Source organism: Equus asinus, chromosome 2 (genome assembly GCF_041296235.1).
Source record: "Equus asinus isolate D_3611 breed Donkey chromosome 2, EquAss-T2T_v2, whole genome shotgun sequence".
Classification (NCBI taxonomy): Eukaryota; Metazoa; Chordata; class Mammalia; order Perissodactyla; family Equidae; genus Equus; species Equus asinus.
Window position 1 is genome coordinate 146148449 of NC_091791.1, and position 14912 is coordinate 146163360.

General features: G+C 45.3%; 1 protein-coding gene across 2 annotated transcripts in view; it reads right to left on the bottom strand.

Annotated features, from left to right (window-relative positions):
• The window catches only part of GLDN (gliomedin), a 50976-nt gene extending 36310 nt beyond the window's left edge, over positions 1 to 14666 (bottom strand). Inside the window, exon 1 of one of the 2 annotated variants that reach the window (XM_044764892.2) lies at positions 14201 to 14663. In XM_044764892.2, coding sequence (XP_044620827.2) covers positions 14201 to 14557 — 357 coding nt within the window. In that variant the 5' untranslated portion in view covers positions 14558 to 14663. Of the gene's footprint in view, positions 1 to 14200 lie in introns of both variants that reach the window. The other variant, XM_044764890.2, reaches the window with a different exon arrangement.
• Positions 14667 to 14912: the final 246 nt, after the last annotated feature.

Here is a 14912-nt window from a genome sequence, read left to right on the forward strand (position 1 = left end):
CACAATGAAAAACATTCAAATCACCAATAAACAAATGAAAAAATATTCACCCTCACCATAATCAAACACCTGCAGCCCCTCCCTGGTGCTGGGGATCCAACCTGTCCTGGGACAGGCCCTCCTCTTTTAAACGTCAAACTACCAAGTTTCTAATCCCATCTCCCACCCAACCTGGCTTAATTCTACACTGGTGATTCTCCAATTTAGAGTGTACTACAATTGCCTAGAGAGCAATTTACATACAGATTCCCAAGCTTAACCTCCATCAATTCTGATTCAGGAGATGCAGTGTGGAGCCCAGACATCAGCATTTTAAACAGATGTCCCAGGTCATTTTTTTTTTTTTGAGGAAGATTAGCCCTGAGCTAACATCTGCTGCCAATCCTCCTCTTTTTGCTGAGGAAGACTGGCCCTGAGCTAACATCTGTGCCCATCTTCCTCTACTTTATATGTGGGACGCAAGCTATGAATGAGTGTATTCTTCATCCCCCAACAGAAAAGAGAAATGGCCACTTTCCCTTCCTGAACATCCTTGTTTCAAGCCGGATTTTTCTGTTCTTTTTGTTTTTCCTTTAATTTCTTATTTGAGTGCTAAACCAACAGTAGGATCTTTTTGGGCTGAGGTTGGAATGTGTAGTTCCTGGGATGGTCGGCTATGGGAAACTTATCCAAGGCTGTGTGTTTCTTTCCCTTGATAATTAAAGAGTGCCTAATTGAGCTATCACATCCAACAAGGTAAAATTTACAATATCTAGCATCCAGTAAAAAATTACGAGGCCTGCAAAGAAGCAGGAAAACACAACCCAGAACGAGGAAGAAAGATCAATAAATTGAATCTTACCCAGAAGTGACATAAATGAAGGAATTAGTAGACAAAGACAATAAAACAGTTCTCTTAACCGTATTCCAATTGTTCAAGAAGCTAGAGGCAAGATTGAACATGTTAAATAGAAACAAAAAATAAAAAACACCCAATCAAACTTTTAGAAAGGAAAATGACAACATCAGAGATGAAAAATACACTGAATGGGGTTAAGAACAGACTAGACATAGCAGAAGAAAGACTAGTGAACTTGACGACGTAGCTAGAGAAATAGCCAAAATGAAACACATGGGGAAAAAAAGACTCAAAGAGTGAACAGATCATCAGTGATGTGTGAAGCTGTGGAACAACTTCAAGTAGCCCAATCATGTGTAATTAGAGGCCCTGGCTGGCATGGAGGGCAGAAAAATATTTGAAGAAATAATGGCAGACAATTTTCCAAATTTTAGTGAGGACTAGAAACCCATATTTCCAACAAGCTCAATGAAATGCAAGCACAAGAAACTTGAAGAAAATGAAACTAAAGCATATCATAATAAAACTGCTTAGAATATGCAATAAAGGGAAAATCTTAGGAGCAGAGAGAGGAATAAAAAACATAATCTGTACAAAGAAAGGCAAAGATAACAGCAGGCTTCTCGTTGGAAACAATGCAAGTGAGAAAATAGTGGGGTAACATCTTTAAATTACTGAAGAGAAAAAATATATTCCATACTCAAAATAATTTTCAAGAATGAAGGCAAAGACTTTTCAGGCATTTTTATGTCTATCTAGATCATGTTCAAACCAAAATGAACAACCTGCTGTTCAAGGGCCTTCTTCCCTTCTCTCCCCTTCTGAAGTCTTGTCCATAACTCAAGTCTCAGCTCAAACGCCACCTCCTTCTTGAAACCTTTCCTGATCGCCCACTGGGTTTTCTTCTTACTTCTCTTAGGGTCCTATTATCCTTTGCTTTGTGTCATCGTGTCATAAGTGTTTGAGGATTTTTTTCCCTCCCACTAGTATTTATTCAACAGGAAATACTTGATAAGCTGGGCCCTGTGCTTATAAAGGTAAGACAAAATCTCTGAGTGCAAAAAGCTTGCAATACAGTTAATTGATTTAATTTGATTGCTTATAAAAGAGCTTTAAAAAAAAAAAAGTCTGGGCTTACTAAGGAGGAGATTGACTCTTGGCTAGAGCGTCCCCATGTCCAGATGATGAATATTCTCATGCTCAGCCTCTCTACTCTTTCCTGAGCACACCTCCCACTAGGACCCCCTCCCAGACTCTGGTATGCAGCTGTCTCTTCGACATCTTCACTTGGACATCTAATGGAAATCTCAGTGTTAACATACCCAACACAGAACTCCTGAATTTCCCTCAAACCTGTTCCATCTGCAGTTCTGCCATCTCAGTTAATGGCAATTCTATCTTTCCATTGCTTGCCACTAACCTTGAAATCATTTAACTTCTTTTTTTCCCCCCTCACACCTCATATTTGAGCTGTCAGCAAATTCCATCAGCTCGACCATCAGACATATCTAGACACTGTCCTCTTCTTACCATCTCTACTGCTACCACCCTGGCCCAAGCCACTACCTTCTTTCACTTGGATTATTGGAATAGCTATATAAATGGCCTCCCTGTTCCCACTGCCTGCCCTGCCCACATGGAGTCTCACCATAGCGATTCTTTGAAGAGGCAGGTCAGATCATGTCACTCCTCTGCCTAAAGTCCTTCAATGACTCCCCATAAAGGCCAATGTCCTTACAACAGCCTGCAAGGGCCTACATCAACTGGTCCCCTTGTTCCTCCTCCCCCCAATTATCTTTCTGACCTCCTTTCCCTCTACTCCCTCCCACTTACTTTGCTTCAGTCTCCTTGCTGTTCCTTGAGCTCTCCAGACACTCTGCTACCTCAGGGCCTTTGCAACTGCTGTTCCCTCTGCCTGAACAGCCCTTCCTCAGATATCCGCATGGCTCACTTCCTACTCCTTCAAGTTCTTGCTCAAATGTCACCTTCTCAGTGAGACCTTCCCAACCCACATGACTTATAATTGCATCTTCTCCTACCCCCGCCCTAATCCTCACCCTTGCTTTATTGTTACCCATGGAACTTATCACCTTTTAATGCTGCAGATAATTTACTTTGGTTTTTGTCTGCCCATCCCCCACAGAACATAAAGTCCAAGAGGACAGGGACTGGTATGTTTTGTTCATACTGTTTCTTGCATACCCACAATAGTGCCCAGGACACAGTGTGTGCTCAGTAACTATATGTCAAATGAATGAATGAATCTCTGACAGGTAGAGTGGGCTTCTAAGCCAGTCTTACCAATACCTGACACCATCTCCTGTTGGGTGGGTAGCATGAGTTCTGAAGAGGAATTTAAAAAATACTTCAAAACTCTTAGCATGGCAAGAAACCCGATTCAGAAACTGGCAGAGACCTTCGTTTATATCCGCACTTATTGAGCTGTGGATGAATTCATCAGTGAAGAGTATTCAGTGAATACCTCACGAGAGGCATAGCAGAGAACAGTGAAATATATTTAAAGAGACAAGGTGACTAAAGGTGACAAATTAGAGACTAAAACTGTGCACAAAGTGTTAGTTGTGTGACACAGACAAATAAGTACTGAAGAAGTGAGGGGAGGAAGAGACGAGTGTTTTGAAGTGAGCTGAGAATCACTTGTCCCCCTCCCGGCCTCTAATGGAGTTTTCTGAAGCAGGAGTGCTGTGGGAATAATCCTTCACTAACTGTCAATAACAATATTTTGTGCTCACATTGTTCCCTTCAACAAGCATCTTCAGATAATTTCTGATTTTTATCTAAGCATTCTTATCCCCACCCTATAGTTAGAAAAGTGTACAGAAACCATAGTTAAGTAACTTGTCAGATGTTAGGGGAATAGACAAAGACTTAAACTATTACCCCCAAACTCTGCCCTGTGGCATTCTTTGCACACAGCAAAAACATTTGTGAAGATGTTTTGTCAACCTACTCCCTGCTCAGCCCCCTCCTCCTCAGCACAGGGAATAGCCACAAGTGGGCTCTCCAGAAAACATTTGGAGGCGGTCGTTAGAGGTCCAGCGAGATGCTCAACCACGAAACAATTGTTGATGCTGTTAGCATTGGAACACTGGCTAGATGGGACCGTTGGTCTGACAAACATGCCATTCCTGTGGGGTTCTAAAAGATTTGGTTACTGAAAAGAGTGAATACATGAGTTCACATTGAACATGAATAAAAATATTTGCAAATTATGCTTAGTATAATTAATTTCCCCAAATCCAATATCCAAAATATATTTTTTTCTTTTGGATCCATTAACCAGAAAAAAAGACAATTTGGGAAAGAGCATTCTTTCTAGAGGTCTGTGTGTTGCCCCAATCACCAGGACTCTGAATTTTACAGTTATCCTAGAATCTGCCCTGCCCTTTCTCTGGCAAGTTCTGTTGGTTCTATCGCCATTCTTTTTATCACAAGGTTTCAAGATTCCCTGAAGCACAGAAAGGAAGCATTTGAGAAATGCTCGAATCCAGTAACTCTAAGGTAGCACACATTGAGTTCTAGGCACCATGCTAAGGACTTTGCATGGATGATTGAATTGCGTCCTTGTGATAATACCTAAGGTGGTTACTGCTATCATTGTCTTCTTAAGGATGAGGGGACTGCGACACTGAGAGGTTGACTGACCTGTCAAAGGTCACACAGCTAATAGGGGAACCAGGAGAAAACATACAGTATGATTCCATTGCTCGTTGCAGAGATTTTGGGGTCTGCCTTTTTCTTTAGACTTGTAAAGACCTCTCTAATGGAGAAGACAGAGTTCAGATGCTCCCCTTTCCTTGAATACTCTTTCATTTTTCAGTTCCTTCCCTCTTTTCTTCTCTTTTCATCTCATATGCAGTCTCAAAACAAATTCAACATCCTCACTTCTAAACTAACCCACTTCAGTGTTTCCTCATTTCTGTCCACAATGCCAACATGATTCATGGTGTCAGATGGATCTGGACCAGATGGCTCCTTTCTCTTTCTTATATCCAATGAGTTATTAAGCTCAATTTATTCTTCTCTCTGGATATTTCTAGGGTATATATCTTCTCCATTTCTGATGCCATCACCTTAGCTAGACATGAATCATTTCTTGCCTGGACTAGTGCCATAACTTACTAACTTTCTTCTTGCCTCTGGTTTCTTCCCTCTCCAGTATTTACTTTACCACCAGACCAGTCCTACAAAACCACTGTCTTCATGACTCTCCCCAGTAAGGAGTCTACAATGGCTCCCAATTGCCCAGTGGATTTAGTCTCAACTTCTCAAAAGTTGAAATTCAAGGCTCTCTCTCACCTAGTCAACCCTTCCTGCCAGCCCAAACTCCTCAGTGCAGGAAGGGCTGCTTGGCTTCTTGCTCTTCCAGCCTGTACCATTTTCACTCCAGTCCCAAGACCTTAGCTGAAGTTATTGTCTGTACTTGGAATGATTCGCCCTCCTTTTATGATTCGCCCCAAATCTCACCAACTCTACATTGCCCATTTCAAGTTCTGTCTCCTCCGTGAAACCTTCCTTCATCACTATAGTGAGGGTTGATTTTCTCTCTTCTTGACTGCCCTGATGCTCATCACACAACTCACTGTAAGGGATTTTCCTCTAAAGGTCTTCCTGTTCACAGGGATTGATTCCAAGGTCCTCAAGTGTTGCCTATAGGGAGAAGGCACTTTCTACCTTCTAGTGAAAAGGATTCCAGACTCCAGTACTCACCCACTAAGTTACTGAAAAACTGGGGAATTAATCTTGCAGTTGTCAGCTCATCATTTTAGCTTGGGTACAATTATCCTCAACACATTTCCAAGTACTTCGCGGTTCTTACATACAGCCCGGGCAGGGCCTCCAAAGTTCCCGGCACTTTGGTGAGCAAGAGAAACTTTTTCTGAGTGACAGAGGAAGGGGTTACCCTCTCTATTACATTCAGAACAAACTCCACTGATTGCATTTTAAATGATCTTCAGTTGGTCTTCTTGTTTTAACTCTACCTTTCAGTAACGAAAATTGTGTCTTGAACTTCAGTGAAACTAGAAGTAAATTATATCTAGTTAAACATAGAGCTGTTAAAACTCAAAGAGCTACATAAAAGCAACTGATGGGCTGAAAAATGCTCCCTTTGTAGCAGAATCACAACCTAAAAGCTTCAGCTTGTTTCACACAACATGACCTTTAGTCTGCAGATAAAATGCATGTAAATTAAGCTTGAATGTCAACTAGATTTCACCAAGGATTTCTTCGTTTTGGTGGGAAGGGGAGGGGAGTTTGAGGAATGTAGAGAACAAAAGGAATGTCTTCTTTTTTTTTCCCCAGATAAGTGTGTTTTATCAGATCTAAAAGCTGTTCTGTTAGTTCTCGCACAGGTAACCACGTCCTGGAGAACATGAGACCCCCAAGAGGTAAATTGTTCTCCTTCCTTAGACGTTTTTGCTCTACCTTCTACTCACATTTTCTCAATTTTCCAAATGAAAGAACCCAAAAGTTTTTCAGGACTGCCAGCGACAGGGATCAGTAGAAGTTAATAATAGCTGAGCCAGTCAGAAAGGGGGTGAAGACGACTCCCTCTTAGTGAGTGTCAAACCTCGTCAGCGGCCCCGCAGGAGGGGTGAGGGCCTAGAGAGCCCTGTGATGCTGCAGAAGTCCTGTTACCGCATCGAGGCTGACTCTGTTTTGTTGTCAGTGACAAGATGATTTAGGCTGGTGTGATGCCAACCCAGGCTTCAAGATGCCAAATATTGTCCCGAAGCAGCAGCTGATAGGAGCACAGATGAACAGACTCGGCATTCTGAAGGAAGTGGAGATAAAGAGTAAACCCAGAAACAAGATGCTGGGAGCACGGGGCAAGAAGGGCTAATGATAATGTCATAGCGGTTAATCTTAATAACAGCAACAATGAACACTTACTGGGAACCTGACCATACCAGGCACTGTACTTTACCTATATCATCTCCTTTAAACCTAACAACCCCACGAGGTAGGTACTATTATCTCAGTCTTATAGACGAGGAAACTGAGGCTTGGAGAAGTTGAAAGACTTGCCAAAGGTCACTCAGCTACCAAGCTGTGGGCCCAGGATGTGAATCTGTCTGACTCCCGGGACCACACTGCTTACCACCACCACGTACCTCAGGGAAGAATCAGGGAGAGAGAATTTGGCTGGGAACCTAACAGGAAAGAACGAATTCAGGTTGCTCAAGTTAAGGGCAGGCACACAAGGGCTGCAAACAACAGCAGCACCATGGGAAGTGACCTAGACCAAGCACAGAGAGATCCTAGGACAAGGGTACCGGGGAGAATGAATCACTCCTTGGCAGTGAAGGACTGGTGATCTGAGAAGTTGCTCTGGAACTCACCCAGAAAGGCCCTCTGCCTAAGGATCTCTCAGCCTGTGGTCTAGTGGGTGGTCTGTGAGGTTCTGCTGTCTCCCCAGAGTGGAGTGGCACTTTTCCAGGGGGGCACATGGCTTTGAGTTCCAAAGGGAAAAATCCATTTTATCTCTGGCATAGTGGCAGTGAAGGCTGAAGGAAAGGCAGGGAAACAGCAGATAAAGATGACAGTGGAAAATTCCCCAGGCCCCACGAGGTCCATCCACCTCAGGCTGTAAAGGCTCAGCGGGCTTGCTCCTGCTGCCCTCACCTCTGCTGCTTTGGCTAGAAAGAGCCTAGGGGCTTTTCCATAGCTCCATGGTCTGGGAGCAGGTCCAGACGGCTCAATGCCCTTCATGTGGTCAACACAACTGCCCAGTTCTCATGGGTCCAGGTGCTCTGTCTTGACCCACTTGTTTCTTACATATGTCCTTAGAGAATCATGACAGCTCTATATCAATGCTGAATGGTTTATTTGCACGTGTTGATGAAGAAAGTGTCAGAAGGACGTAGCTAAGAGGCCAGCTCTTTCCTGTCTTCCTCAACGTACCATCATGACCTGATACGCAAGTTAGGTTTATGGGTGTGTTCACAGTACCAACACCAGACACAATCTCAGCAGAGACATAGCTTCAAGTTCTCTCCCATTCTTTTTTTCTTTTTGCTTTTCCTTTTTTTTTTTTTCCGAGGAAGATTAGCCCTGACAGCAGCCCTAACTGCTGCCAATCCTCCTCTTTTTGCTGAGGAAGGCTGGCCCTGAACTAACATCCATGCCCATCTTCCTCTACTTTATATGTGGGACGCCTACCACAGCATGGCGTGCCAAGTGGTACCATGTCCACACCCGGGATCTGAACCAGCAAACCCCGGGCCGCTGAAGGGGAACGTGTGAACTTAACCGCTGCGCCACCGGGCCAGCCCCCCAAGTTCTCTCCCATTCTTAACTGACGCCTGGAAATGGCTTCTGACATGCAGACCAACCACATGGTGTCAGGTGTGACATTCCAAGTGCCCAGGTGCCTAGGCTGCTGTGAGGAAGGCCACAGAAACCCACCTCCCAGGCTCTGTGTGGGCATTTATGACTGGCTGCCCTGTCTTTTTGTGCCCTGCTGTATCAGGCCTCTGATCTCTCATCTGGGCCCGCGCTGTACTTCAGGACCTAATGGAGTATAAGTCTCTCCCCTTCAATTGAAGAGAACAGATGGGGTTTGCGATAAGGCCTAGGTATGAGGTTAACGAGTGGTTAAACGCTGTCCTAACATTGACTGCTCTTGACTTGGGGAGCCAGCCCAGGAGGAGCAAGCCGTGGGGGCCTGGCTCAGCCCTGCCTACAGCTTCCCTCTCGAGTGGAACCACACTCTCAGATTGGCTGTGTCCTGGATGCCGTCTCCTTGGGGTAGGTCTTCTGGTCCAGAGTTAACCCAGTGCTAGAACAACCCTGACTTAGGAGCTTGGGCTCTCCAAAGGAACAACCCTGGTGTCCCTTTGCTCCAGTGGACAGCTGTCTATTTGAAGAATTGGCAAGCCTTCCTACAAAGGACAAGGCAGAAAGCATTTAGGCCATATGGTCTCTGTTACAGCTGCTCAACTCTGCTGTTGTCGTGCAAAAGTACACACAGATAATATGTAAACAAATGGGCATGTCTGTATTCCAATAAAACTCTGTTTACAGTTATAGAAATTCAAATTTCATATAATGTTCATGTGTCATGAAATATTATTCTTCTTTTGATTTTTTTCCTAACCATTTATAAACATAAAAATCATTCTTACTTTGTGGGCAGTACAAAAACAAGTAGTGGGCTGGATCTGGCCCATAGGTTACAGTTGGCCAACCCCTGGTCTAAAACTTCAGCTTTTACACCATATGGAAGTACTCAGTCCAAGGGCTGGGAAAGAAAAGTAAACCCTGGCATAGCCAACTTAGGGCCTTCAAGGAAATATAGCATCCATGTAAACAGGAGCTGTGACTATAGGTAATGTAATTTTTTTCCCCTATAAACAAGATAATTTATAGACCCACGTAAGAGGACCACACAGCAGTCCTCATGAAAAGCTCTATGTTTGTTACAATAATGCATTACTGCTTAACACGGTTGGAGAACTACCCTCAAAACTGGAGCACATGCTTTTGAAAAGCCACAGTGACGGAAATCTCCATCCACCAAAGCTGGAGTTGATTTTAGAAGCAGCCAAAAAACAAAACAAAACCTAAACCAAACCAAATGCAAAAAATCTCGCCACTCAACCAACAATAACAATAACTATGGGACGGCTACTACTATCCTTTCAGAATCAGGCTGGAAAATAATTGAGGGAGGGGGTGGGAGTTGTGGTTGAGCTAAATAAAACCATTTTTGTTTAAAACCACTCATGATTATAAGATGAGACTGCTGCAGACTAAGCTTGGAAGTCATAACATGGCCCCTAACAATGTGAGTGTTGTTTGGCCAACACTCTGTCAGCTAATCAAAAACATTTTTTTGGAATTTTTGTCAATATTTAAAAGCCAAGCGATTTCACATAAAAAGTGAGATTTTTACTTCTCTTGAAAAAAATCATAAGATAAGGCACACTGAGCTCTCTTTCTTGTACAGCAACAATCAGCAAGAGCCTCTCCTTTAGACAAGAGTACAGGAACCTCAGGCTGGCACAGTCCCTACTATGCCCTATCACCCCCCAGCTTAGTGGCTGCTGCCATGTAACCTTGTGCTTATGGCCTTTCCATTTACCATGAGAGTAACACAATCACCTGGTTCAAAAGTCAAAATCATCTACAAAGCTATACCGTGAAAGGCTCATTCCCACCTTATCCCCATCCTCCCTAAGTAAGTACTTTTATTTGTTTCTTCATTTATTTTTCCCCTTCTTCTTTACACAAGGCAATACAATATATATTTTCCTCTGCCTTGCTTTCTTCACTTAAAATATCTTCTGGAGATTGTCCCGATAGCAGTACATAGAGAATTTCCTCATTCCTTTTTTACAGCTACCTAGTCTCCCAGCCCATCCGGAGTGTCTAGGTCAGTTTATTTAACGAATCCTGTATTGATGGACAGGGGTTGGTAACAGTCTTTTGCTTTTACAAATATTCTGCAATGAACAACAATGTGCATATGTCCTTTCATTGGTGACCAAGTCTGTTGTGCAGGATAAATTCCCACAAGTGAGACTACTGGGACAGAGGGCAAATGGATTTGTAATTTTTAGGTTTTGCCAAATTGCCTTCCACACAGGTTGTCATTTTGCACTCCCAACAGCAATGCAAGAGCATGTCTGTTTCCTTCAGCTTCCCCAACAGAACGTGTTGTCACACTTCTGCAGATTTGGCACTCTCATGGGTGAAAATTTCAGAGCAGTTGTAACTTACATTTTTAAATCAACATGTGATGTTTTCTCACATGTTTAAGAAACATTTGCATTTATTTCTTGAGAACTGTCTGTTCCATTTTCCTATTGGATTCCTATTTCTGTTGCTGATTTTCCTATTAAACTCTGGGGTGTTTTCCTTATTGACTTCCAGGAGTGCTATATATATTCAGACTAGCCCTGTATCTATGATATGAGCTACAAATGCTTTTTTCCAGGTTGTCATTTATCTTTTGCCTTTGTTTACAGTGTGGGTGTGGGTGTGTTTGGTTTTATTGTTGTCTGTCATGCAGAAGTTTTGTTGTTGTTGTGTGTGCTTTTTAAATGCAGTTAAATTTATTTATTTATTATTTGCTTCCGGCTTTTGAGCTATAGTTTGAAAGAAAGATCTTCCTCATTCTGAAGTTAAAAATGAACTTACTCGTATTTTCTTCCAGTAATTTTAGAGTTTCATTTTTTAAAAATGTAAATCTTTGATCCATTTAGAGCTTGTTAAGGTGCACACTGTGAGAAGTAAAACTTTTTTTCCTATTGGGTGCTCGATGCTAGATTTTGGGCAGGACAATAAAGCTCCCAGAACATCAGTAAAGGGGGGACATGAAGAATGGGGTGACAGAGAGCAGCTAGTGGGAGGAGAAGTGAGAAGAGGGGCAGGGCAGGAGCGGAGACTAAACAGAAGCTGCACCTCCTGCAAGAGTTCCTGGCAGATGGGTTCCCATTCCTGGTCTAGTTCCGTGGTACCCAGGGCCCCTTTTGTTACTTTTTGGCAAAGTACCTACTTACTTTTAAAGCTTTAATGTGTTTAGCTGTACCAAACTAACTGTACTTAAGTAATAATTAGGTATGCTGCCCTTTTAACAAAGTCATTTACAGCTGCCAACCAGTTTCTGGTCAGAGTGTGCTAACCAGAATTACCATGCTGAGTTGATGTGCCTTCAGCCAAAAGCACAGAACTTGGAAGCATCAGCTTGAGGAGGCTCACCTTGGGTAGATGAGCCATTCTGGAAGACTTTTTGAAATGCTGACATTAGTTTGCATATAGTTTATTTCTTTGTTCTTAGATCTCTAAGGACACGGGACCTCAGTGGGGGACCTCTGATCTCACCCTCCTTCAAGACCTACTGGTGCTTAGAAAACGAGGGAGGAGGTGTAGACCACAACCATAGTGTGCACACCCACCTCTATGCAGTGTACTGAACTGCCCTCTCAGCAACTTTTCTACTAGAGGTGCCCCGGGGAAGTTCCTTTTTAAAAATTGTTTCCTCCTGGGAATAATTCTCTGCTCTGAGAAAAAACAGAGAATAAAGATGGGAAAAATTTGCAAAGCCAAGTGGTGAGAATATTGCTGAAATAAAAGGCTTTCAGCAGTAAAGTTGGTTCCTCTGCTGGAAGCAGAGGCCTCAAGGGGGACTTGGTGAGCGTGAGATGCTTAACCCAGCTGACGGTCATCAGGCAGGCCAAGGTCCTTCCCGCTGGTGAGCGGGCACCCACTCCCAGGCTGCAGTCCTAACAATTAATGCAGAATCTCCAGGGGTGGGGTCTAGGCACCAGTCACGTTTAAAGCTCCTCATATGATTTCACTGTGCGACCACTGCTCTGGAACTGTGCTACTCAAAGTGTGGTCCCCAGACCAGCAGTGTTGGTGTCAGCGGGAGCTTGTTAGACATGCAGACTCTCAGGCCCCAACTTAGACCTTCTGAATCAGAATCGGCATTTTAACAAGATCCCCAAGATATTCATATGCATGTTAAAGTTAGAGAAGTAGTGGTCTAGAGTAGCGTTTCTCAAAGCGTGGCCCCTGGACCACCTGCATCAAACTCACCAAGGGGTGGTAGGCTGGGAGAATGGGGGTCAGGGGACTTGATAAGAAAGCTGATTCTGGAGATGATCTATGATTCGATAAGTCTGAGGGTGGAGCCCCGAAATCTGCATTTTAAATGTATTCCCAGGTGATCCCTAAGCCTACTGTTTGAGAACTGCTCCCAAGAGGAAAGCTAGCAATGTGATAGCTGCTTTCTCCTGGCCTGCATGGAAATTCCCTCAGTGACCCTCAAAGGTCAAAGCATTCCTACTGCAAGCGGGGGAGGAGTTGGTGATAATCTACAAATGCTTCTCAGCCTGATAAATATGATGTTTCTGCTCTCTGACCTGTGACCCCCAGCAGGTGGTGGTAGTTAGATCTAACTTTCAGATGAACACAGAAATGAGTCTCTCCATTCTCTTGGGTTAGTGACTGAAGAGGCTGCAATTTGGATTTATAAGCCTCTACCTTAAAAGCAGGATTAAAAACATAAGATGCTGATGCTCAGATGCATCCTTCTTGGAGGGTTTCAAAAAATGCTCAAAATGCACAGTAGAGAGTCAAGAGAAAAAGCGAATTTCACTAAGGCGATTTCTTCATTACAGAGGTGTTTTGAAATTTTTGCTTGGGGCCAAATTTTTAAACAACGCGGGTAAAAAAATGAAGCCAGCAATGGAAAATTCGACCTCTATCAAAAAATGTGTTTGAAGTGTGTAATACTTCCACATAGTTTTAAAAGCACTTAAGCTATTTGAAAGCTTCTGTGATAACAGAAGCTTTAAGTGGATTTATCTTCTAATACTTAGGATTCCAAAGCACGACTCACACTTGACTTGAGGTGACAACTGAAATCTTTGTAATTACTAAGTGAAATAAGACCATAGTGGTTGTAATGGATAGTGAAATGGAATGGAGAAATGCAATGTGATCTAAGTATAGTAGTTAGATAACTATTGAGCTAAAATCAGCAAAAGCAAAGAAACTTAAAACTGGGGGGAAAAAGATATTGGAGGCGTTGCTTTAAAGACTTTCTTTAGAGCAGTGTTTCTTAAAATTTGGGGGAGAAGGCCAATGGAGGCCCTTTGAAAATCTCATGAAAAGCTACGGACCCTTTCTAGATGCACTCTCCGCCAGCGCACAACCTGGCAATTTCTAGAGTCCCTGTTAAGAACCTCAGCTTTGACCTTGGGTTTTAGGAAAATTCTTCTATATTGATTCTCCCATTTGGAACCGCTTTAGACCCAAGAGCAACTTTCTCCGCAACAAGGCCCTAGGTGGTTGGTAAAATGAGGGCCGATTGTTTTCATTTCAGTGAGACAATTCGGTTGGGCGATCTTGTGGGGGTCCCAGGCCAGGCGAACAGGCAAATCCCTAGAGTGGGCCAGGGAGAGTCTCCGGCGCTTTCAGAAATGCCGCCTCCGTGCTCTCCGGGGCCCCGACGGGTTGCACAGCAGAGGCCGGGAGCCACTGTGGCTCCCTTCACATCAGAAAGTGAAAGATTTTGTCCAAAGTAAAAGGGAAAGTAAGCTCTTAAAAACACCGCCTACATCCCTCATTTACCTGCAGACTCAAGGACGTAGGTGGTGGAAGACTTACCCCCTCCCCCGCTGCCCCCGCTTAACAGACAGGAAAACTGACCCCAGAGGGCTAAGGTGCTTGCCAAGGTGACATCCCCAGCCGAGCTCACACCCAAGGCCCTCTCTCCGCAGCCCCTCGCCATCTGGCCAGGGGAGGTGAGGGCGTCCGGGGCTCTCTCCTCACACTACCCGCCGCCCACCCGGCGGGGGCGCCACGGGGAGCCGAGCCCCCGCCTACCGGCACCATGGAGTAGGTCATCATCATCATCATGTCGTGGCTCTCGGCGCGGACCTGCGACGCGGGCTCCCCGCCGTGACTGCGCTTGTTGCGCGCTGCGCCCCCGGCGTCGGGCGCGGGCGCGGGCGCGGGCGCGCGGCTCAGCTCGGCCAGGAAGGCGCGCAGGGCGCTGTCCTCCCGCTGCTCCCAGCCGCGCTGCGCCTCCAGCGCCTGCAGCGCCGCGCTCAGCCCGCGCCACTGGCACAGCGCGAACACCGTGCCCGCGGCATTGAGCGCCGAGAGCAGCGCCACCGCGGCCAGGGCGACGTGCAGCCCCCAGCCCGCGTCGCCGCGGCCTCGCTCGGGGCCTCGGGCCATGCTCCGCGCGCCTCAGGCCACCTCCCGCCCCGGCGGCCCTTATACGCTGCGGGCAAGCCGTGGGCTGATGGCAGCGCCGTGAGTCACGCTGCCCTTTGGCACGGCTGGCGGGGCGGGTTGGGGACAGTAGCAGCGGCGCCCGAGCAGCCCGGAGGGACAGAGGGGGAGAGGAGTGAGCAGAGACAGCCGGCAGAGGAGGGGCGGGCAGGGCTCCGGCTCTCTGTGCCCGGCCAGGCAAACCAGCAAACCCGCCTCTCCCTCCTTTTCCCGCTGCTCTGCCCGTGGGCATTGCCGTGGCCCAGACGGGCAGGGCGAGGGTCAGACTGAGGGGGACAGCAGGAATTCGTACGGCTTG